We start from the raw sequence: 25,667 nt of genomic DNA, 5'->3' as shown, positions 1-25,667 counted from the left end.
TCAGATGTCTGTGGGTGTGTAGTTGGGGTGGAAGACAGAAGATTGCTCGAGGGGGCAAATGCGGCCAATGAAGTTGTCCTCACCCTACTGAATGGGAGGTAAAGGAGATTTGTGCTACCTTTTAAATACATTTACATTTAAAGTTTTTTCGTATGCCCGTTCAATATTAGCATGAGAAAATCGTAGGAATGAAACCCTCAAGTGTCGTGCCCTAGATGATTATGCTGCTCGCTTCATAAATGCTTGGGAAGCACTCGGGTGTCATCTTACTTTTACATCCGAACCAGTCTTTTGTATTTTGCGGTTCTGGAAGGTTGGAAGCTACGAAGGTATGTTTGATTTGATATATCAGATAAGGAAACCAGCCTTGTGAAACCATATACAACTAATTTTGTAAATGTTCTGAAGGTGCTCCTTGCCTCGTCAACACAACCGCCTCTTCGCTGTTCTATATAAAACCAGATTTCGAGGGAATGGAACATCACAAGGAGATGTAAGCTCTTTGTTTTCCTACTAAAATATCTAATTGTATTTGTTGCTACTGTCAAATACGTTAATACACTTTCTATATTTACCGCAGATCTGAAATCGCTGGACGTTACTATATAGAACATATAATGGAGCACGTAGGGGAGAATGCAGTACCTTGAGAATAAAGGAACTAGATGGGCGAAAGGGAGAACTCAGGGAGTTTATCATATTTATTTAAAGAACCGGCATAGATCTATGCAATTTATTCATTTTTTTTTCCCCGGTGTGTTTGTACTTTTGAGTGAACCCAATGTTACGCTGATTATGGATAATATATGGTTATGTTTTGTCAACAAAATATAAAATTTAGTACTCCGCAATATATGTACGTACATAACAATAGTTATCTACGATAAGTGAACATGTCAACACTATCCAACCATCGCATTATGTCCTCTCTAATGGACCATATAAAGCCCACAAACAGATATATTTCGCTTTAAAAACCTTCTTATTCAAACAGAAAACCGTTTGCTTGAGATTTCTAAAAAGCCCACACGAGTAATAGGCCCATCTAGGGCAGCCGGGAACAATTTGTCCAACAATTATAGTTAAACAAAAATGTGGGCTTAGAAATTAAAAAGGGCCATCATAAACATGTTACAAAAGCTATGTTCGCACTTAGGAAAAAAGAGTATTATCCTCACGCCAAGAAAAGATAACACGTCTATTGTTGCCCATGCACTACGTATTAGCTGGACATGTTGTATGGTTGTGGCCAACCTGTTGACACTGAGAACAAGCATGCTGTTTGCGGGGCCGCTTCGTCTCCAACGCAACCTCGACAAAAGACTTCCTCCTCGTCATCTTTGGCCTTCCTGGAGGATTCCTAACAAAAGGCGGTTTACATCTGGACGGTGTAATATCAGTAGGAACGATGCAGGATGTATCTATCGGCATTATCGCCTCCGCATACCCACTGCAGAGGCTGTCTCTGCGGAAGTATGGATNATATGGATGGTGTTGGTTTATAACTGATATGTTGGCCGTATATGCGGCTGCGATAGCATGTACGCATGGCATCCTCTCTAGATCAAAACGCCTACATGAACACCTCTTATACCTCAGATGGACAACATGCGTTGAGTTACCACCACTTACTTCAAATCGATCTTCATCAATTTCTTGAACCTTTAGACGCCTTGACTGTTCAATACGTGCCTATGAGTAAATCAAATCGTAAGTTCATATAACCAAAACAACACAACATATCCACTAAGATTTTTCAGGCCTTTCGTTAACATATATATCGATGGATATGTTAATGAATGTCACACCTGTAACAGGTTCTCCACTCCTTTGGTGAGTAAAGTTGGCATTGCGGCAGCTTGTTTTCTCCTTGTAGCAAACCAACGTGTCAACATATTCCGAACAGCTTCTAGTAACTCTACAATGGGATAGGCTCTCGCAGGATTCAGTACTTTGTTTAGCGATTCTGCAATGTTGCTCGTGGTGAAGTTGTACCTATCACCAGGAAAGTGCGCCCTGCTCCACTTGGTTACATCTGCACGAACCAAGTAAGCATGCAGTTGCGGATTCGCTTCTTGAATTTGCTGGAAGATTTCTTCGAAATCAACTACACGGTACGCTGCAGCTGCTTTTTTTACCAGCCGGAATGTTTCGCTCCCACTAAATCTCAGGATAATATTCTTGTGAAGATGATAAGTGCAGATTCCTCGACTTGCCAGGGGGTACACTTTAGCGATAGCTTTACCAATAGATTTATGCCGGTCAGATATCAGTGCAAGCTCTTCATCATCAGGAATTACACTACTTAATTGAGTAAAGAACCATTCCCACGACACGTCGTTCTCTGTATCAACAACCGCATACGCCAGAGGGAAAATATTAAAATTCCCATCTTGTGTTGTCGCTATCAGAAGAGTCCCTTTGAATTCACCTTTCAAAAAGGTTCCATCTACAACTACAACTTTCCGCATATACCTGAAACCCTTAATGCATCCAGCAATCGCAATGAAAACATACTTGAATCTGTCTTCTGCATCAACGACCAGTCTAGTAAGGGTCCCTGGATTAGAGGACCTCAGCCTGTATAAATATGCAGGTAATTCAGCGTATCCACTTTCAGGTGTACCCCTAACATACTCCCGCGCCTTTATAAGTGTACGATGTGCCTTCCAGTAGCCAAGCTATTATATGAAAATGGTCAGTAAAAGACATCAGCACTAAACAATATCAACTAGATCGAATTATATATATGTGCAGTGCAGGCCATAGAATCAACTAATTTCTGACAAACTCAACAAACTTAAGCTACGATCTGTTTGTACACCCTATAAACAAGTACACTCACAGAGCCAACCATAAAACAAACATATTAAAGTATTCCAGTAGCCAACCTGTACACCATATCGTAGGTTGAGCCCATCCCCAACAAGATTTGGCACAACAGAACTTCCCACACCACCAACATAATCCTTGTATAATTGAGCTAGGATTGGTGGTTTAGCATTAGGGCTACGGCCATATCATTCCGTAACAGAGCAAGTATGTTCACGAAATATCTGCGAATATGAAACACCGGCGAATCACCCATGGTTGAAGCCCGTATTCTCCATTTACAACCTTTTACCCAACACTCAACGATTAACAAAACGGGCGTTGAATATCGAACATTGTAATCATATTTATCTAATACACTCAGCACCCTCAACCTTGCCACCAACGTTTCTTTGCTATCAAACTTATCCCCCACAGCAATATCACCACCTCCGTTTTCTATTTTGCGAACCTCCTTCTCAATTGCATCAGCTGCAGAGTTAGTCTTCCGAGTACAGTTATTTGATTCTATGTTACACACATTTTCCTCTATACAATACCCACCCCCAGGTCAGTCGTCTAATGATTCCTCTGCTTCATCCGGGGCAAAGTTGGAGTATAGCAGATAGTCTTCATCCCCTGAACTTGCACCATCGCTGTCGTCACAGTAATCAAATCTACTGTTGTCCTCGTCATCTGCTTCATCTTCATCTAGATCATTTCCTACATTATCTTCACCTCCTTCCTTCCGACTCTCGTACTCATCATCTTTCTCTCCCATTTCCTCTGCCACGCCTACGAAATCATCTACAACGACTTCAGGGGTCTTGGGTGTTGGTTCTGGGGTTTTCGGTTTAACTTCCTCGAACAAGGTTTCACCAGATTTAGCTTCGATCTCAACGCATAGCCGGATGAGTTCACTCCTATGCTGTTTGAGAAAGTTTTGAAACTGCCGACCATTCGAAACAATCACCGGTGGCATATAACATCCGCTTTTTTTATATCTATCTAACATATAGCTCAACTTTATCGCGGAAGTTCTTTCACAGAAACCAAAGTCATCGTACACCATAGCAGTAAAGTCTTCAAACTTTGTTTCTTTATCGGCAACTATAATCCTGCACCCTTTCCTAGTATCAACATCAAACAACCAGCGCTTTTTGTCTACCCTCCACCTCCCACACGCCAATACGATATCTTGCTCTTCCATGGATGAACCGAGATCAAAGATTAAAGAAACTGAGTAGGAAAAAGACGTTTGCTCCGGCAGACAAACAGAACACGATTGATGAATCTGCTACAAACTTTATTACATGAACACCATAGATCGGAAGAACAGTAAAGGTGTTTAGATCTTCTTCCAATAAGTCTATCGCAACGCTCGACTGTCTTTGCCAGCTCAAACAAATTCGTGTTATTCTGGTAAGACTTTACAGCTGTCAATCTTGCTTACTAAATCTACCACGGACAAGAAGCCTACCACAACACTACGAAAACTATTTCAAAAAACAAACAAAGTATACCAAAAATATCTGTAAGGAGAGAAGGCTGTCGCATAAATCTGTCGCAACAGGCCATTAGTCTACCATAAATATCTTCCCACCCTGTTACGTTTGCCGCTACACGCGCTTAAAACAAAAGTCTATCATCAAAGGGAAATTCCTCTACCAACTTAATCTAACGAATCGATTTCATGTACGTCGACCGATAAGTGTACCAACACTACAACTAAGTGTACCATCTACGTCGACGGCTAAGTGTACCAGCACTACAACTAAGTGTACCAAAAATATCTGCAGAACACCTTTAATCAGTCCACGTGTATAAATCTACTATCAAAGGATCGGTAGACTTAGTCCCAACTTCCAATGTTTTTTTTTTCTAATGGCATTAGCCGTAATTACGTTTTTTCTCAACACTAGTTTCAGGGGTAGTATAGGTACAAGGTGTTAGTCTAGTCATTACAAACAATTGTATGTTGCTTTTGTAATAAGGAAGCTTATATGCAATATTCTAGTAACTCACCCTAAAATATCTCATAATTAATAAAAATAAAATTAAATATATCTCGCACATCGCGTGAGCCTATCTCTAGTATTTGATAAAGTAAGCTTAGATGTCTCTCTGTAATAAGTTAAAGGGAAAATGCTGTTCTGTAGTGTATCCAGTTGTCTACTAGAACATACGTATTCTCATTTGGATCTGCTGTCCGCTTTATCTGTTCAAAATTTCTCATGAGCAACTGTGAGAGAGCTTTCATGATGATGGAAAATTTGGAGTAGTATCATAGCTGAGAAATCCTCATCACTAGACTCTAGTTAAATGTCTATATTTGTCTGTTTTCATATAGATAAACAGGAAGCTAAAGCGCATGCAAATGACATATCAACTTATTGTGGAAGGTAAGACAAACCTCTTCAGATCCGCTATATGGGTCGGCTCAGTATCTTGTTCCAGCTTAAAAGTCATCAAGCTCCTCTAAAATCTATATATGTGATTTCTTATCACAGATTGCTGGAAGAAACTGAAGACGAGGTAAACTTGCGGGTAGCCTTTCTCTTTATTGATGATTAGAGTTTGATCAAATATAGTTGATGTTGGTGAGTGATTGCAACTTGGTGAGGTAATAAAGAATGGCTCCCTAAAAGCATGAGAAGTTAGCAAGCTTTTGTGTCAAACTTTAAGTAACCACTGCAACCAATCAAGGTTAGCACAAATGTTTTTTCTTCCTATATTGTTCCTGCCTCGTGAAAATGATAAGAAATCTGATATGGTTCTGCGTTTTCGTTTCCGAAAGTAGTGAAACAGTCTCAAAGGACGAACGATGCAGATGAATTATAGCTGATTCCAGCTAGTGAAAAGCTCACCATCTATTTCCCATCAAGTGAAGGTCTCATTTTGGTAGCCATGTTATTGAGACATGTATGTACATTCTCTATAATATGTTTAAATGTTTTTACTATATTACTAGAAGAGTTACCTGCACGCTTGTGCGGCCAGGAATTGAATAGAAAAAACAATCCAATTTTATTTTCTAAATTATTAAATCAAAATTTTGTTATATTTTAAACATGTTTAAATTTTTTTTTAAGTTTTGTATTTAAAATTTTTTATTTCACTTTTTTAAATGGAAAAACGAAAAAGAGTATTATAGTATTCTACATATGCAAAATTTTAATTAAGATTTTAAAACCCATTTTCAAAATTTAAAGTATTAAATGAGTCCAATACATTTGTTATGGTTAATTTTAATTAGGTTGATATAATGATCTGGGTCAATATAATATGTAATTTCGTTTAGACCAGTAACATATTATAAAAATCAACCCATAAAAGGGTTTTTACTACTTTGTCATACAAACATTCAAAATTATACTAAATTTTGCATACACAAAAAAAGTTTTTAAGCTACCGTGACTTCAGTTTAAGTCCTTGAAGTTTTCCTTTCACGCTCTATTATATGATTTATGTAATAACGTCCAGCAAATTCCGAGCTGTAAATATAGGAAACACATTCATAAGTTTAACCCTAGCATGATACACTACTTGATATTAATGTACATTCAAAACTTACATAGCCTTGTGATGCTCAAGTCTTTCAAACTCCGGTTTTATAAAGATCTTGGAGGAGGCCAATGTGTTTACAATACACGGTTCACCTAGGAATGTTTAAAGTGTTATTAAAGTTTTGTGAATGAGTATAACCCATAGTGTTTAGCATTTGTTCAATCTAGCAAGTGTTATTAATAGTACATACCTTCATACTCTCCAACCATCTAGAAACGCATTACACAAAACATCGGTTTGGTTTGATATATGAGATGGCATCCAGATGACTCCTATGAAGACATGAAATAGGTAGCATAGTTGTTTATTGCACAACACTTTATAGTTTCATTCGTACAGATGAAGATAGTCGCTATATTTTATAATAGAGTCAAACTTATAAATCTTATAATCATTATAGGTGGAATAAATGTGTTTTACCTGCCATCTAATAGCGTGGAAACAACTTCATTACAATCATTTCTACTTCCATGATTTCTTTTGTCCATCACAGCTACTACACATCTGCAAACATCTATTTTGGCAAAAAGTCAGAAATTTACTTTACAATGAGATGAATGAATGTTTCCAAATCTATTTAACATTCACATATAACTATTTCGGTAAAAAAGTTCAATTTGTACTTTTCTATGGGAGGAACCAATACACAAAGTTCCAAAATTCCTAAAAAGTCTCTAGATTTCTCAACACAAAGATAGCAAATAACTATATTCACGGAGTTTAACTTAAATTATTTTAAACTATTTTAAGAAAAACATACCGAATGAGATGGGATGATGGATTCTTCCACGATATATATCTCCAAATCTTTGAATCGGAAGTAATTCTTGGAATTTATTGATTAGAGCAGAGTCATGGTTGAATCATCCGTAAACTTGATCTGATAAGGATGATGAGTATTCCTCTCCCTGAGGGTTGGATTGATGATTTTGAAAGTCCTAATATCATACCATTCACCCTCGTCAATATACTTTCGGAGCTTGGCTAGTGTAATTGGTATAAAGGCGACCTCAATTGTGTCACCCTTCAAAGTTTGATAATCATTGTGTAAGAAATCTATTATATAAGCACTGTTAAAATAACAAATATAGGTAGAATTCGCGTTCTATTAACTCCTCTAACATTTTCGTCCACAAGAAGAAGAACTCGTTTTGTGAAGAATTTGTTGACATGCCAAGAATTTAAGACCTTGGCGTGGATACACCAACTCGTCCTTCCGGGATGAAGTTCAGAAATATAATCGATTCTCATGATTTTCTCAAATTAGGGTTTTCCTGTTTCTTATCTGTTATCAAAACGAAAAGGGGATTCCGGATTTATAAGAATACACACAGTCACGATTAAACGTTGCATCTTAAACGTTTTAGTGTCTCACCTTTTGTTTGACTATTAAATATTTTTTAACAATTATTATTATATATATAATTACAGATTAAAGGCAAAGTTTGTAGTTAATAGATATGATGCAAAATTATAATTAAAATGTGTTTGAGAGTTTATAGTTAAGGATAAGAATGCTTGTGCATGGTAATTGAAGATATTGGTATATGGATTTCATGGTTTTAAATGTGGAATTTCATTTCACATTTCTGATTTTTACAATTTAAATTAATTTTTTTTTTGTATAAATACACGATTAGCCACAAAATAATTAGTCACAAATTCGTAGCTAGACTAGTCATTCGTACCAAGTAGCTACTGATACTTCGTAGCAGAAAATATGGTCATTCGTGACTAAATGTTCCACGAAACGCTCGTGTCAATTACGTGGCTAAACAGACACGAAAAAGTCACGAAAAAATAGCTACGAGGCTATAAACACATTATTTTTCGTGACTAATCGTGGCTATATGATGAAATGGCCACGAATTTTATGGTTCAGCCATGAAAATTTTAGTGGCTGTAGATGTTTTTTATACCAGTGAACCGACCTTGCATCGACCGATGCATATCCCCTAAACTGGGGATTCCGGTTCGTGGATGTTACAAAAAAATAGCGATCTATTAAATTTTGTATTTCTGTATATGTATATGTATATTTTCGCATTTCTTATCGAATTCAATTGCTATCTCAAAAAAACACAAAATCTCAATTGCTATACCTCAAAACAACACAAAATCTGAGAAATGAGTCATGACTAGAATAATCAGTGATTAATGAGTTCAGTAGATTCCAACGCAAAATATAGCAAACAAATCGCACCGTCACTGATGCCCCATCCACCATTTTAAGATTTTCAGAGGTTTTATTCGTTATTCATCCACTGAACACAAGGGAAGTTTTTTATTCAAGTGGTTATCGTACCACCTCTATAACCAACTCCGCTAGAATTTGGTTTCTCATTAAATCACGTTATCCTGCGTTGTAAGGATTAACCATGGATCAGACCTTGTTGATATAATGATGAAAAAAGAAAGAAAAAAACAAAACTAAAACACAAAAAAGTATTTTTTTTGTACTAGTCCAAAATTTTCTCTTTTTCTTAAATTTATATTCAGAAGATTATGAATAGTAAAAAGTGAAATTATTATTAGGCAGAAATAATGTTTTTTTCATTTTCTTTTGAAAATTATAGAATGGTTGTACTAAATACGTCTCATTGTTCTGCTATATACATTAAAACTAGATACTAACCCGCGGAGAATCACAGGATAAACATTTTTTTAATAAAAATTTGTAATAATTTATTTTATTATTATGTTATTTATAATAGTTTATGATTAAAAATTTAGTTTGCTTATATTATAATTTTTGTACTTTAAAAATGTTTATTGAAAAACTGTCAATAAAATATTTGTATGTAATGAATAAAATTGTTTAAACTTTTGTCAACTAAACACAATCCTTACTAACATGTAAAAAAGAACAACTAAATATAGCTAGTAAAATTTCTAAAAAGTCTTTTTGAAAACAACATTCATTGTTTTTTTCTGTGGCTTCCTTTTCTTGTCTGTAATAATTCTAACCTGTGGTGGAAATTTTTTTTGATAAAATTTGTGTATATTTTATGCGATTTGGTTTTTAAAATCTTACCTGTTAATTTTTTCTTAAGTACAAATTAATTTTGATTCTAATAGATTCTTTTTACTTTTCTACAATTTATTTTATTTGATGTGTTCCCTATTTTTATTTTTAATTAATTTTATTTATTTAAATAATTAAATAATCTTAATTAAGTTTTTTTAATGGAAATTGAATGTACTTTTTACACATTTTAAGGTTAGTTTCATATTTGTACTTCTCGATTAATATAGTAGGATAAAATTTGTAGTTGTACATTTTATTTGATTAGATTTTTAAAATCTTAGCTGTTAATTTTTTTTTTAATACGGATTAGTTTTGATGCAGATAGATTTTTTTGTACCTTTCTACAATTTATTTTATTTAATGTATCTCCGATTTTCGTTTTTTAATTAATTATATTAATTTATTAATCTTAATTAAGTTTTTCTAGTGGCAATTGAATGTAATTTTTTACACATTTAAGGTTAGTTTCATATTTGTACTTCCCAATTAATATAGTAGATACTTAATTATCTTTTTAGATAGATTAATTTCTAAAATTAAAATTTTCAAAATCCTGTAGGAGAAGAAAACATATAAGAGTCTAGTCAAAACAAGTTCCAAGTACTGTTATTTTAAAATTAAGTTTTAATTAATAATAGTATGACTGGAAAGAAAGAAATAATATAAGTTTAACTTATACGTGGGTCGACCAACGTAATTATTACTTCGTTCATTATTATCCATAAGCGTTGAATATACAGTCACGTAAACATGATAACACGCGTTACGCGTACGCATATCTACGTGCGTACTCACACACACACATACAATAGATACGAGTCTATTAATTTTCCTCGGTGACCATCTGGATCGGGAGCTGGTAGGATGCAGTAGCACCGACCCTAGCTCTAGGACAAAACACGACCCTGTAGTTAGTGTTCGTGCAAGTGAAAGTGCTGGTGGGGTCGTCTTGTGGATAGCTGTAGGCGTCAGGACACCTCTGTTTGAAAAACCTTGAGTATTCAGTGTCACTACATGATCCCTGACCGTTGGTACAACAGTACTGGTTCGTCTTAAAAACCGTGCAAGGGTTGTTGCATCCACCCGGGGCTCTCAACACGTTTGGACACTGTCCGTTTATGTCCGCAGTGCATACTATCCGGTGACAGTTTGAGCTAGTTGGGCTGGACATAGATCGCCCATAAAAGAAAAACTTATCAGGATCGAGCTTGTACGGTTCTAATCTAAATGGGGGAAATACCATCTTCACTAATTTTTCTTACCTAAACTCCATAGGAATGTTAAATCCATCGACAAGTGAGATGTCGTAGAAGTCTAAGTTGTTGAATTGGTTCAAAGCATACTCAGCCAACGTGTTTGGTGGCTGACCCCAACCGGTGCATTGTAGTCCACCACTGCAATCACCAGTTTCGCATCGGCCACGGCCCGAGGAGTCAAAATTACAGTTGGTCCGACCCCAAATTCGCGCCATTTTAGTGCCGGCTGCGACATCTAGCCTCCATGACTGGCCCGAGTTTAGACGTCGGCCACCTCCAGGGCTCGCAGCGGCCCATACGGTATAACTACATTGGTTCAGGATGTCGAATGTAGCAGCCGTCGCGGTGGAGATGAGCAAAAGTGAGGAGAAAATGAACGTAGGGAGGGAGATGTTTGCCATTTTTTTCGTTCTACCAATTTTGTGTATATGTGTGATCTTCTGTTATGGAATTTATATAGAGGTAAAGGATTACGTATAAGTTTGATAGTTTTGTTATTTAATTAGTATTTACAATTCGAAGTTATCTAGATAATGAATGTTAATATGATTTTAATCAATTTGGTAGGTAGGGGCGGCTTGACTATATGTTGATGACTTGCGCCAAAGTCTTGTTTCTAGATTGGGGGTGTAGAATTAGGATATACTATTATGACTCACTTGTTTTATTAATTTATAATAAATATATGTTTGCTTTTTTCATTAACATGAATATGTGAGTTAAAGACATATTATTATCTTTTTTTTTTTAATGGAGTTTGATAAAAATTGTCTGATGATTAGAAATTCGAAAATAAAAAATCATAAATCATAAATATTTAATTTGCGAACGTCTTAGTTTAAGAAATTTATCTGTATTTTTCTTTTTATAATATATTCTTCTATTTGTATTTATATTTGTTTAAAATTTTCAAAATTAATTCATCCCTATATAAATAAATATATTCTGTAATTCCTATTTATGGGAGTCTAATAACGTATTTATGTTCTTGTTCTCATCAAATTATCAATTTTAGGATCTTAGATATATATATGCTTTCTTTATCATTTTCAGAAATTGTTCAATTTTCTACAGAAGAGAAAAATATATTTACTTCTTCCTTAATCATTAATCAGGAATTAATGTCGACAACTATTTTGAGTATAATTCATTCTTGCACGAAATAATGATCATGCGTGGTGCACACTATTTTGAGTAATGGAGAAAAAAGAGATAAAATTTTGATGTCAAATATTATTAATATTTTATTTATTTTTTGTCAAACGATGTCAATAGTATTATAATATACTCTTTCATTTCTAAATATAGAATGTTAGTATTATAATATACTCTTTCATTTCAAAATATAGGATGTTATAACTAAAAACACACAGATTAAAAAGTATTTACTTTAAAAAGTTCAATCAATCATAAATAATACTGTATAATAGAAAATATTAAATTAATTTAAAAGTTGCATAGAAACTTGAAAACATCCAATATTACGAAACAAAAAAAAATTCTTTAAAACACATCCTATGTTATAAAACAGGGTAAGTATTATCTTTTTTTTTTATCGAATATATATTATTTGAGATTACTGAACATTTCTTATTGGTTGATCTTGATTATCCCGTGTCTTTAAAACTTGGACCTTGAAACTTGGTCCACCAAAGACAAATGGAACCATATACAAACAACTTCAAACCAAGTAGCTTGGCATAAAGGAGTATGGTTTGCTCGTGCAACCCTAATGTACTCTTTCTGTACTTGGCTACCTGTGCAAAATCGACTGTCAACTGGAGATCGAATGTTACTTTGGAATAATGGTTGTGCTGTGAACTGCGTGTTTTGCTCTGTAACATCCGCGAACCAAATTTCCGGTTTAGGGGTGCATCGGTCGATGCAGGTTCGGTTTTCTCGGTTGAGTTTTAAGTTAAACGCTGCCTTTTGGGTTAGGGAAAACCCTTAACTCGTGTTTTTGTCTCATTCGACGAGATTGGCCGTTTTTGAGAGAAAACAACAGATAGAAAAGGTTCTTAAGAGTTCTTGAGCATTTTGGGAGATTCTTGGAGGTTTGTGCGTTTCCTGGTGAGATCTAAGGCTTAGAACGTTGTAGGAGCTTGCTAGGAGTGTCTTCTTGCTTGTTTGAGGTTCAGAATCGTCTTGGCAAAGGTAAGTGCATGACCATGGCTTATCTAAGCTAGAGATCTCTCTGATTTGCTTGTTATGTGTTGTTAGGCTTGTTAGATTGTTATTTGGGACGTTAGGAAGCTTTCTTGTGGCTTGTGATCGAGTTTTTGTTGTTGTAAGAACGAAGATCCGGCGAGAAGCTTCGGGGAAACACGATGCTCAACATTGCATCGGTCAATGCTCTTTGTGCGTCGGTCGATGCAAGTGCGAGGACGGCGCGTAAAACCTAGGGTTTTCATGTTATGTCGAGCATGCGTCGGTCAATGCAGTGCGAGTGTCGATCGATGCAAGTGCATCTAGCATCGGTCGATGCAACCTTGTGTCGGTCGATGCATCTCCATCTGGTGTCGGTCGATGTATGTTTGTGTCGGTCGATGATGTGTCCTGGTTTGTTATTGTTGATTGTTGATTGTTGGTTGATGGTTAGAGATGTCTCTATTGCTTGTGTGTATAGCCCAGTAGATGGGAGGATTGCCTTACTGAGTGTTTTTAAAATACTCATGCATTGCAATTTGTATTTGTAGTGCAGGTAAATGCAAAGTGTGATCGTGGAATCAAGGCAATGAAGAGGAGGATGTTCTAGGGACTCGATTGGTTGTTGTCTGTCATTGCTAGGTTGCTAGAGTTGGATCATTAGAAACATTGCTAGGTTGCTGGTTCTATGATTCCTGTTGGTTGAACTTTGGATATTGCTTATGTTATAGTTATTGGATTATTATTGGTTATTTATTTGATAATGATATTAGTTATTTTCGCTGTTGATTGTAATTGTGGTTAGGTGGCTAGCGGGTATGGGACCACTAGTTGTAGTTTATTTATTATTATTATTATATTTCTTATTTATTATTTATTTTTATTTTTTTAAAAAAAGGGTCGGGTCATTTCATGCTCTGCCTTGGTTGAGACTAGAGACCATTTGTTTTTCTCCAGTCAATACATTGCTGCAGTTTGGTCTGGTATAGCATGGACTCTCTACCAGCATAAATTCTCTACAGTCTGGCAGCAGTTAGTGGCTTCTGTTTCAGAGTCACCATCTGATCAAGTACAGGGTTTTTTTAATGAGATACACTTTCCAACTTACCATTCATTTTATTTGGCAGGAAAGAAATGCAAGACGACATGGGAAAGTGCCTATTTCATAAATAACTATGATTGGATGAATAGATAAGCAGGTGTGAGCAAAACTCTTGGCTATTGCTTCTTTGGGAGATCGCCACTACAAATCGGGGCTTTAGGCATGGTTTGCCACTCGAAGCTAGGAGGTTTTTCAAATTTTTAAATTTTTTGAAAAGGTAGGAAATTTGTTAGATTCTTTTTCAATAATTCTTTTAAAGAAGCAGATGTAAAATGATATTTTTTTATTTTAAATATAATTTAATATTTTATTAAAAAAAACAAAAAAAAACTTGGTTCATATGTCCAACACCTGAAAGAATGGTCTAGCCCATAGCCAAATTACGAATTGCTTCATATCCTTAGCCAAATTACGTATTGATTCATATCATTTATTTAAAGAAACTGAATACAAAAATATGAAGAAGTGAAAGCTACCTAACGTTGAACAAGTCCGCACACGACTTCCCCCAAATTTAGTTAAGACTACTAGGTTTGTTTTTTTTATAACAAATTTAAGACTATTAGCTATATATATATATATATATATATATATCTTTTACCTCAAACATAATAAATTCAGTTAGATATTAAAAACCATACATGTGTGTTTTCCTCATCCACCAATATATAATATCTAACGATGCAAGAGTAAGAAGAAAACCAAAACAAAGGGAAGCTTTATTTGTAGTACGATCGACACAAACTTGTCTATGGAATAGAGATAGAGATTAACAAACTTGTCTTCACTCTTAATTGCTAACCGAATTGATGATAGATTGAAAGTGTAGGGCGGGGAGGATTGACTCGCTCAATCAATGGATGAACAAGAGCATATATCACTCAATATTCTTAATATGCAGCTTCAGTCACACACTTAGAGCCTAAAGAACGATACATAAAGAATCCGGACTTTGTGAAAAGAACAAAACACTTTAGAGACTCATATACAATGTTCTAATGATTAGAAAAATTGAAAAAAATATATATTTTATGAAACTCTTATGTGATTTTTTAAGATCTTCTTTCAAAACAACTTTCAAATTAAAGATGCATATATTGTAATAATTTTTTTTTGGTTGAATGTATTTTACCTTCATTCAAAAAAAAAAAATTAGAAAATAAATTGTAGAAAATAAAGAATATGGTCGTTGGAGCTTGGATGGCAAGGTATGCCAAAAATAAAAATATCATTAGCTTGATTCTTGAGAGTTTGGGTGCAAAGTTGTGATACATAATTTTGATTCTCATGGTCTAGGGGGGATTTGAGAGGATTGTACGATAAATAAAAAATAACCTAGTGATTTCATACTCACTATCCACCTCACTACATTCAAACCAAATAGCAGAAATAACCAAACAATAAACCAATGAATAAAATAACCAAATAATAATTCAATAACATCTAACCATCAATACCACATGTCATAGAACAATAAATCAGCAACCAAAACATCCGTTATAGACCACTATGTTCCATTCTAGCAACCTAACAACAGCATAGAACAAACAACCAAGCCTCTAGAACATCCTCATCTTCATCGCCTTGATTCCACGATCACACTTTGCCTTTACCTGCACCACAAACACAAATTGAGATGCATGAGTTTAGTCATAAACACTCAGTGAGACAATTCTCTCATGTACTGGGCTATATACACAAGTAACTGAGATTCTAATGTCAAACAAGCATCAAACAAACACAAACAAACCAGAAAAACAAGTATCAACCGCCTGCTAAAAGGGTTTGTGTCGACCGACACTGGCTCTTAGTGTCGACCGACACTGCCTCTTAGTGTCGACCGACACTGCCTCTCGGTGTCGACCGACATTGCTCCTTAGTGTCGACCAACACCCCTCCTCAACCCGAAAACCCTAGTACTGACACTCGCCAAGTCTCCGCACCATCAACACCTTGGTGTCGACCGACACCCACCTGGTGTCCATCGATACCGACTCCGCAGACACGTTCTGCTCGAAGCCAAAAATTGAAACTCCGTTTCTCTCCATCTACAATTCGTCCAAAACTCGACCAGAAGCCACATGAAACCATAGGAACCATGTAGTCACTACAAAAAACAGACATATTGTATCACTTAAATAGTATCACAAAACTAAGTGATATTATTTTAAATTACTTTTTAATAATTGATACAAAAATTATAATTTTACATCAGTTACAATAATCGATATTATTATTGAATCATTTCACTATAATCGATGCAAATATAAATCATTTACATCACTTTCAGAATACTGACACAAAATATATAAATTTACTTCACTTAATGATTGATGTATTTATTAATTTATATTAACATCACTTATAAAAATGATCCAAAATTTACATCATTTTGAAAATGATGCTAGTAAAATTATATGTCAAATTAATATATTAACAGAACTAAAAGAAAAAGAAAAAAACAAATAGCCGATTAGAGTTTGTTATCCCACATCGGCTGTATCAGAAAAATGTTCTCAATATTGCTCCTATATAATCTCTTCACTTAGTCCTACTATATATGTACATTTTAATGGGATAACAACTTTGTGTGGGTCCCATAAATACAGTATAAATAATATAGCTAAATTATAAAATGAATATATAAACAAATATGATTATATATAAATTATTAAATATTATATTAAAAAAAATATTTTCCTATAATTTATTATAATATTAATTTCAACATCAGTTTTCTGAAATGATATAAATATTTAACATTATTTCTGATAAATGATGCAAATATTTTATATCAATTTAGTAAAAATGATGTAAGACTTGTAACAATTTTAGAAGTGATGTAAATGAACATCAATTCTAATAACTGAAGCAAATATTTATTTCAATTGATACAAATTATTTGCATCAACAAAATATAAATAATTCATTAAAGTGATGCAAATTATTTTTGCATCACTTAAAACTGATGCAAAAATAGAAAATAAATGATGTAATACCACACTTTTTTTGTAGTGAGTAGCCATAACAAGCAATAAAAACACCATAAACAACCTAAACAAGCAAAACAAAGGAGATCTCAGGCTTAGATCAGCCATGATCATGCACTCACCTCTTTTGCAGAAAATTCTGACCCAAAAACAATAAATCCAACCCCTTCGAAGACTTTTCCTTCGTTCTTAGCACAAAATCTCCACTCCACAGGAACAGATTTCACAAAACAAGCCAAGAATCTCCAAAAATCTCTCAAGAACACTCTCTAGAACTTTTTCTCTTTTTCTCAAACTCTCGGGAAGGGCAAAAACTCTAAACTCAATGGCCTAGGTCGACTTTCCCTTTAAATAGCCTAGTTTTAAGGTTTCACTTAAACCAAACCGAACAAAATAGACAATTTAAATCAGTCTGTTCGAACCAAAAAAATGGTGGTGTCGACCGACACCCTCCTTGTGTCAATCGACACCCACTCCCAAAACAGACACTTTGGTTCGTAGATGTTACAGTCGGATCCCACACTTGTTGATAATTTGATATAGAGATCAAACATGAATCAGATCACAAAAACAAATTATGTGAAAATGTATATTAATAAGCTTTTGCCTTGAAATTCATTCCCTTTTTTGGAATTACATACATTGTCGTATATTTATACTAAAACATGGAATTACACTAGTGAAAAAAATGTATAGCCACGTTTTTGTCACCCATAATTGTGACTAAAAATTTATTTGCCACGAATAAACCACCAACGAATTTCATAGCAAATTCATGACAAATTAGCCATGAAATAATCACGAATACACAACGTGACAAACTTTGTCACTGCAAAGTCACACAAACATTCGTGGCTAAATAGACAGGACAAAATTTGTGGCTATTTTGTGGTTATTCCACCGAATTATCCATCCCATCACACTGAACCGCAGAAAAAGTAAAATGACTATATAACCACGATAGGATGCGTAGCTACATCTTGACTATCTCACTGTCACAAATTACTTTCGTGGCCCATTCGTGACTACTCCACCGAATTATCTATCCCGTCAAAGTAAAAGTAAGATGGCTGTATAGCCACTTAATCATCCGTAGCTAAACAGTGACTACAATGTTTCCACTAAAATCATTCGTGACATATTCGTTGCTATCCCACCGAATGAGCCATCAAATCCAACTAGTCCGACAGAAGTAATAGTTTGGGGAATATATTCAAAATATTGTCACGGTAAATTTTAGTGTGTAATTGTGACTACATGTAGCAACAAATTGATGAAGTGGCTATTTCATGGCTATGACAACTAATTCTTAGCTATGACAACAAATTCGTAGCTATATTAGCCACGTTTTGTTCATGGCTAACGTTTTCTATAAAAGCAAAATGTTTCTCGCTTCATTTTCCAAATCCATTAAGTAAATAAGAAAAAAAATCGGAACAGATTTTTTTTTTTTCAAAAATTTCATGTCTTATTATTTTCAAAGTCGAGAGTGGATGGATCAACGTATTGATCCAGTAAGAAATTGTGTTTCAGAAACATTTATGGCGGAGATTGATGTTTTTATCAAATTTGCTTGTAATCAAGCATCTTATCCGGAAACCAACACTTTGTTGTGTCCTTGTGCTAGGTGTAAGAATGGAAAGTAGCATGATGCAAGAACGGTCACTAGACATCTTTATCGAGTGGGGTTTAAAAGAAATTACTATATTTGGTTGAACAATGGATAAAATTATTATGATGTTGGAGAATCCTTGGGGGTAAGTCATTTTACTGGTGAAGACACAATGTTGCCGCCAAATGCTACAAACTTTCAAGCTCCAGAAAATACTTATGTGTATTTTACACATGCAGATGTTAACATTGTACCACAGGCGGCGTCTCCACATGTATTAGAGAATACAATGGAAACAACATACGAAGATACATATGTTGATAGTGTTTTCGAAGGTTTTGAAGCCGCTAAAGAGCCTCTTTACGATGGATGTCCGGAAGGAATTTCTCAGTTGTACCTTGTGTCCCGTAAGTTGAAAGCAAAATCAGATTATAATATGGTGGAAGCATGCGTTGATGAGCTATAACAGCCTAACAAAGCTGTTTTGCCCACACCAAATCAAGCTCCTGCATCATACTACGAGACAAAGAAGCTGACAAGAGAGCTTTGGCCACCAGTATATAATATTGATGTTTGCAAGGATAATTGCATGCTCTTTTGGAAAGGAGACGATCGAGATCTATGCAGTGTCGGTTATGTAATAAAGATAGATACCACTCGAACAATGGGAAAGGGAAAAATATACCTAAGCAGAGATTGTTTTATATGCCGATTACAGATTGGTTGAAGAGGTTATACCAGTTAGAGGCGACTGCAACGGCTATGCGATGATGAACATATGTCTACTGAAGAAGAAATGCAGCACCCATATGACGGAGTAGCATGGAAACATTTTAATGAGGTATATCCTAATTTTTCTGCCAAAAGTTCGCAATATTTATCTAGGCTTATCAACATATGCATTTAATCATGTTGGTATGAATGGGGAGGCACATTCAGTATGGCTTGTTATTGTAACTCCCTATAATTCATCACCCAATATGTGCATGAAAAGATAATTTTTTTTTTCTATCGGTACTCGTTCTTGGGCCAAAGCATCCATAAAAAAGTCTAGATATTTATCTTCAACCATTGATCGAAGAATTGCAAAGTCTATGTATTGACGCTGTGGAAGTGTATGATGTGTCAAGAACGGTCAAATGCACGATGCGAGCTGCATTGATGTGGACAATCAACGACTTCCCCGCGTATGGCATGTTGTCTGGTTGGACGACGCATGGTCGTTTATCTTGTCCATATTGTCTAAATGTGACAAAATCATTTTGGTTAACAAATGGAAGGAAACATAATTAGTTTGATTTCCACATAATGTTTTTACATCAAGATCATCCATAAAGGCATAATGTTCAGGCCTTTCAACGAGGGAATGAAGTATTAGACGATCATCCACCATGGTTAAATGGAGAGAAAATTCTTCATGAAAGAATAAACAATATTACGGGGTTGTTTAGAATAGTTGATTGTGGAGGGAATGGACACCAGCAGCCTGTTCGAACTATCAAAGGATATGGTATTCATCATAATTGGGTTAAAAAGAGTATATTTTGGGAGTTGCCAGATTGGGAAAATCTTCTTCTTCCACATAACCTTGACTTCATGCATATCGAGAAGAACTTTTTTGATAATCTCATCAACATGGTTTTAAATGTTCCCGGGAAAACTAAAGATAACATTAAATCAAGGATGGATCTTGCCGCATTATGTAAAAGACATACGTTGAACCTTCGCCGAGATGGGGCAATGCCATTACCAATATATAGGTTGACAAATGAAAACAATGCCTATTTTTGTTTTTTTTTGTGCTTCTAACTGCAGAGCTGCAACGTAGATGGATGCCACCATGTGCCATACCACCAGGCTCCATACAGCCAGGAGCCACACGTTCTACAAGCGCAATGCCTTCATACGCAAACACCAACAGCCAACGAACTCTCGATGCATTTCTGAGTGCTCCTGAAAGAGAATCCCAGCCACACCTCCACTCTAGGAAACTCAATGGAGCTTTATGGTTAGTTTGTAAGAACTACAATTGTGTTTGTTTCTTCATAGCCTGAATCTAATTTTACTCTCTCTTCTCTCAGGTTTGGTGTTGACCCCTCTATCTATAAGTTTTTTCGAACAACATGGAAAACAAATTTCATGGGATCATGGAGGAACTGGTCATAGGTTCCTGATGAGAGGAAAGATATTTGGTGGCAAACGTTTGTGGTAATTAATGTTTCTATACCCCAAGTCAACAATATTTTCCAACTAACTACCAAACTACTAATCTCTCTTCTCCCTTTTTTTTTGTATCAACACTACTACTAGGACCTCGTTTTCATGACAGTCCGCTTTCATTGGAAGAAGCACACTATGATTTCAGTTTGTGACTGCATCAGCTAAAAGAAGAGTGAAAATCAGAAACCCAAGTACATTGGTGAGGCTGATTGGGACTTTCTAATGGAGTATTGGGCAACATAACCAGCAAAGAAGAAGAGCAAGAATGCTGCTGGAAGCCTCTTATCTAATACTGATGGCAAAGGGATTCACAAGCATTGTGCAGGTCCTCTATGTTTTTTTCCAGATTGAGCATGAGATGGTAAGTGTTATACTTCTCTTCTTTTATTATTTACTTTCATATCTACATTAATATTTCATCTTTGTTTTTGTAGATGATTGAGTCTGGTCTAGATGAACCACCAGCCTTAACTGTTCTTGTGTGGAAGACACACACACACAAAGATGGAACTTTCATCGATGCTCGTGTTGAGTGTCTTGTAATTGAAGTAGAGGAAGTTGCTGCACAGATTACATCTGAAGATGGTTCTCCCCACAACCAAACTGCCACATCTGGTGCTATTCCTTCTCTTATTATCTTGAACAAAGAATATCTCAAGGTACTCTCTAAAAAATCTTTTAACTTTTTAATGCCTCATGCTCTTTTTTTGTTTTGTTTGATTGTTTAAGTTTATCTATTTGCATTATATATATTTTTGCTTTTGAATACTGTTTGATATTTGTTTTGTTTCTCTCACAGCGTGGACAGTCTAAAAATGGGTATGTCTATGAATCGGCAGTGTTCAATACCGGGAAATCAATCCATCTGAGAAAGTAGCAGCTTCTATTTCTCACAACCTGGACATGGAAGTGTGCATCTTTAGTTTGGAGACAAACCTCACGACGCTCAACACCAATGTTGGAGACTTGAATACTAACATGGGAATGGTTATGGAAGAGCTGGTGCATCATGAAAAGCACTTAATTTGATCATGCAGTCTTTTGGAATTAGACAACCCTCTACTACTATTGCTCCTGCTACAACTTCTGCTGCTGCTCATGCTTCAGCTTCTACAACATCTGCTCCTGCTCCAGCTACTGCTACTCCTGTTCCAGCTTCTGCAACTGTTCCAGCTTCTGCAACTGCTCCAGCTTCTACAACTCCTGTTCCATCTTCTGCAACTGCTCCAGCTTCACACCAAGGCAACTTAGATGCATGGTGTGCATCATTAGGTTTTAAAATTTTGGGCAATGATGGTTAAGTTTTTTTGTTAAAACTTTCTAACGGATAGACTTTTATTTAGCAAGTCTTTTGGTTAAATGTAAGATAAGTAGTTATTTAGTTAGTTTTTTTTGGTAATATATAAAGATAAGACTACTTAATTATGATAATGTATATCGCTATTTGGATTTCATATTTTGTGAATTTGGCTTTTTGTTACATGTTTTTGTTTTTAGTAATTAATATTATTATCTTTTGGCAAATAATCAGCCATGAAACAAATTATTTTTGTAGCTTTAGAAGCTACTAACTTTGTCATTAATGTTCATAAAATTAGTGGCTACGTTGTCACAATAATGCCACTAACATATATCGTGGCTGAAATAGCTTAGCTACTAAATTTCTACTTTGTAAATTTGTTGTTATATTCTTACGAAAAATGTGGTGACAAAAACGTGGCTAGTTAGCCACCCAAATAGTGTGGTCAATTCGTGGATAATATAGCCACTAAGGATTGTGACCATTTCGTAGCTATAGTTAGCCACAAAATAATAGTGGTAGCTTCGTAACTACAGTTAGCCACAAATTAATGGTTATAGTTTCTTAGCTACATTTAGCCACGAACGGTGAATGACAAATTCATGACTCCACAACCACGAAAAGCGACGCTAATAATTTGGTTACAACGCTATATCTACGATTTTTTGGTGATTATTCATGATTTATTTGCTTATGCCACAAATATTTAGGCTTAGCCACGAATATATTAATTGCTATACATGTTTTTTGTACTAGAAATTAATTTGTCAATTAGACGTTTTTTTTTTGGGGACAAATTTCAATTAAACGTCATTATTCTCCATAAATGTATCTGTTTCGATTCTTATATGCATTTAAACCATAACATATGAATCTTCGAGTTGACCGAATCTCACCATAACCCACACATTTCTCCGCCTAATCCTAGACTTCTCTCATTTGCTCACTTTAGCGCCCGAACTCTCTCTTTGGTTCCCGAGCCAAAGGACACTGAACCGAGCCGCCTTGATGCGAAGCTCATTGACCCCCGGACCGCTAGTGACACGTGTCCTAAAAGGAGACCAAAAATCAACGTTTTGTGCTCTTGACTGAGAATCCAAACCCGAAGGGGGTTCTAGTCCCAACAATAATCTAGATATATTATAAGTAGACATGATAATGATTATTCGAAGAAATGTTAGATTAAGTTATTAGGTCATTTTTTTATTCACATTAGTCACTTTGCTTTATGGAAAATTATGATTTAATATATGTTGTCAAATGTGAAAGAGTGACCCCTTCTAATGGTATCTAGAGTTTCAAGAAAGCAAATAAATTGTTTGAAATGCTTTATGAAAAATACATTTATGTGAAGATTTTCTTGTTGAATATGTGATATACAGGATTTGGTGATTACCACACCAACAGAGATTTTCCTCGAACCATATTGATATTTCGTCGACAGTCTGACCATTTCATGAAGAATTCTTTACATACATATGATCATTTTTTTTTTTGATATACCTGATCGGCTGATCCGGTCAGTCTTGGGAGGAACGTACCGAAGTGCTACCATTTGGACTCGTCGCCAACATCTAGATGTTGGACTACCACACTGCCTAACCCAAGTTTGAAGTGTTTTCGGACTAACGTCCGGGAGTAATCAGACTGCCTGCATTTCTAATTACTAGGTAAACCAAGGTCCACCTAACAGACTTCTCAGTTGATAACAGCAACAGAGGAGGATCGAACTTGGGTATGGGAGTTGCACCCTTTCCCCACGCTAGTCCTACCACTCGCCCACCACTTCTTGGGCTACATATGATCATTGCCGATATAAATCTAGAGTTGTTCACATAAGCCTTCCTAACCACTTTAGTTTGGAAACGAAGTGTCAATCTAGAGAAAACACTCGTCAACCTTCACATGATTAAAAATCCATCCACGACGTGCATATTTAAATGCAATCCATCAAGAAACATTCACCAATTGTAATATATAAATATATATGTATATGGTATTTTCCGTATTTGGTTCTTTGGAGACTTATGCGTTGGGACCAAAAGATCTTCATTCTCATTTAGAATCTTTAGAAGACGTCTTCTCATGCATTACCATAGGGTCAGGCCTATGCGTTAACACTTCGACTTTTTTTTTTTAAATAAAAACGTGAATATCTTAGACTTTCTTAAAAACAGATGGGTTCACACTAAGCTGATTTATTGAGTCCACACAACAGCTTTGTTCTTATGATTTTCTCCACGGTTTGGAGACTTGCTACATGAAATAGAGCCTCAACAATCGTCCTTACATGCATCAAACCACATGAGATCATGCGCATATATATCATTCCTACCATATTTGGATTCAACGATTTTAAATCTCAAATAATCCAATTCTCGACGAAATCTGCATTTACACAAATCACTTGAAATGTTTGATTGAATATACCTCCTATATTGTTTGATCGTATAGTGATTTAATTTTTTGTATGATGGAGATAGTTTATTAGGAAATTATGGGCAAAGACTATTTTCGAGAAAACGAATATTAATATCATAAGACCAACAAAGATCAAACCATCTTCTAGAGGAAACATATCTACAATTGTTTACCGTGTTTGACACTTACAGCTAAATTATTTTGTTTTGATTTTTTTTTTTATGTCAGAAAAAGTTAAGTGACTGGTGAGAGCAAATAAGCAATGTTGTTTGTTGGCAACAATGATATTGGAGTTTCATAAGATAATGAAACATAAAGATTGTATCACTTTTGAATTCAAGTACAAGGAAGTAAAGTAACGGATTTCTAATTCGTTAGCCAGATAAACTTCTACTGTTTTATCTAAATTTCTACGTAATTATTGATTATGACATATGATGGATTCTGTTAGTGTAAGCTTGAAATAGCTTGAGGTTTAAGCTAAGTATATTTAGGAGATATCTAAATATACATATNAGCAATGTTGTTTGTTGGCAACAATGATATTGGAGTTTCATAAGATAATGAAACATAAAGATTGTATCACTTTTGAATTCAAGTACAAGGAAGTAAAGTAACGGATTTCTAATTCGTTAGCCAGATAAACTTCTACTGTTTTATCTAAATTTCTACGTAATTATTGATTATGACATATGATGGATTCTGTTAGTGTAAGCTTGAAATAGCTTGAGGTTTAAGCTAAGTATATTTAGGAGATATCTAAATATACATATATAAAGATTTAGGAGATATCTAAATTATGTAATGTTTCCTAAAGTTGTTAGGATGAATATTTATTCTTCTCTCTATATAAGAAGATGCAGGGTGTTGCATAGCTTATTAGAGAGATTGAGATTGCTTTAGTTTTGAGAAGTTTCTAAAGTAATAAACGAGAGTTATTCATTATTCTTGTGTTTGATTCAATATTTGGTATCAGAGCTTATATTGAATCTCTAAACAAAACTTTTCTTTCTTGTTCGTGGCTAAACAAAAATCGGTGTAAGAGATATGAGTGAAATCGTTGCTATGACGTCCATACCAAAGGAGACCGGTACTTCATCCCTTCAATGTCCAATGCTTACCACAACCAACTATACGTTGTGGGCCATGAAGATGACGGTAGTGCTGTGAGTGAACAAAGTCTGGGAAACGATCGAAACAGGGGAAGCAGAGGCC

The 25,667-nt window shown here is 35.2% G+C and overlaps 2 protein-coding genes across 2 annotated transcripts in view; one reads left to right on the top strand and one right to left on the bottom strand.

Annotated features, from left to right (window-relative positions):
- LOC104718571 overlaps nt 1-5,410 on the top strand; it is a 50,848-nt gene extending 45,438 nt beyond the window's left edge. Inside the window, exons 5-6 of the mRNA XM_010436337.2 lie at nt 5,162-5,213; nt 5,322-5,410. Of these exons, the coding sequence (XP_010434639.1) occupies nt 5,162-5,213; nt 5,322-5,385 (116 nt within the window). The 3' untranslated portion in view covers nt 5,386-5,410. The remainder of the gene's footprint in view (nt 1-5,161; nt 5,214-5,321) is intronic.
- On the bottom strand, nt 10,068-11,109 carry LOC104718543 (osmotin-like protein OSM34). The gene is made up of 2 exons (XM_010436309.1): nt 10,669-11,109; nt 10,068-10,569 (listed from the first exon to the last, which is right to left on the bottom strand). Exons 1-2 carry the CDS (start codon nt 11,061-11,063, stop codon nt 10,230-10,232), a joined length of 735 nt encoding a protein of 244 aa, XP_010434611.1. The 5' UTR covers nt 11,064-11,109; the 3' UTR covers nt 10,068-10,229.

The sequence above is a fragment of the Camelina sativa genome, chromosome 2 (genome assembly GCF_000633955.1).
Source record: "Camelina sativa cultivar DH55 chromosome 2, Cs, whole genome shotgun sequence".
NCBI lineage: Eukaryota > Viridiplantae > Streptophyta > Magnoliopsida > Brassicales > Brassicaceae > Camelina > Camelina sativa.
This window is presented reverse-complemented; position numbering and strand designations above follow the sequence as displayed.

Excerpts from the sequence above, each read along its gene's own strand:
- LOC104718543 (XM_010436309.1), bottom strand. The coding sequence starts at position 11,063 with ATGGCAAACATCTCCCTCCCTACGTTCATTTTCTCCTCACTTTTGCTC. Across the intron at positions 10,570-10,668 it reads AACATTCCTATGGAGTTTAG|CCCAACTAGCTCAAACTGTC; the intron begins GTAAGAAAAATT and ends ATCTATGTCCAG.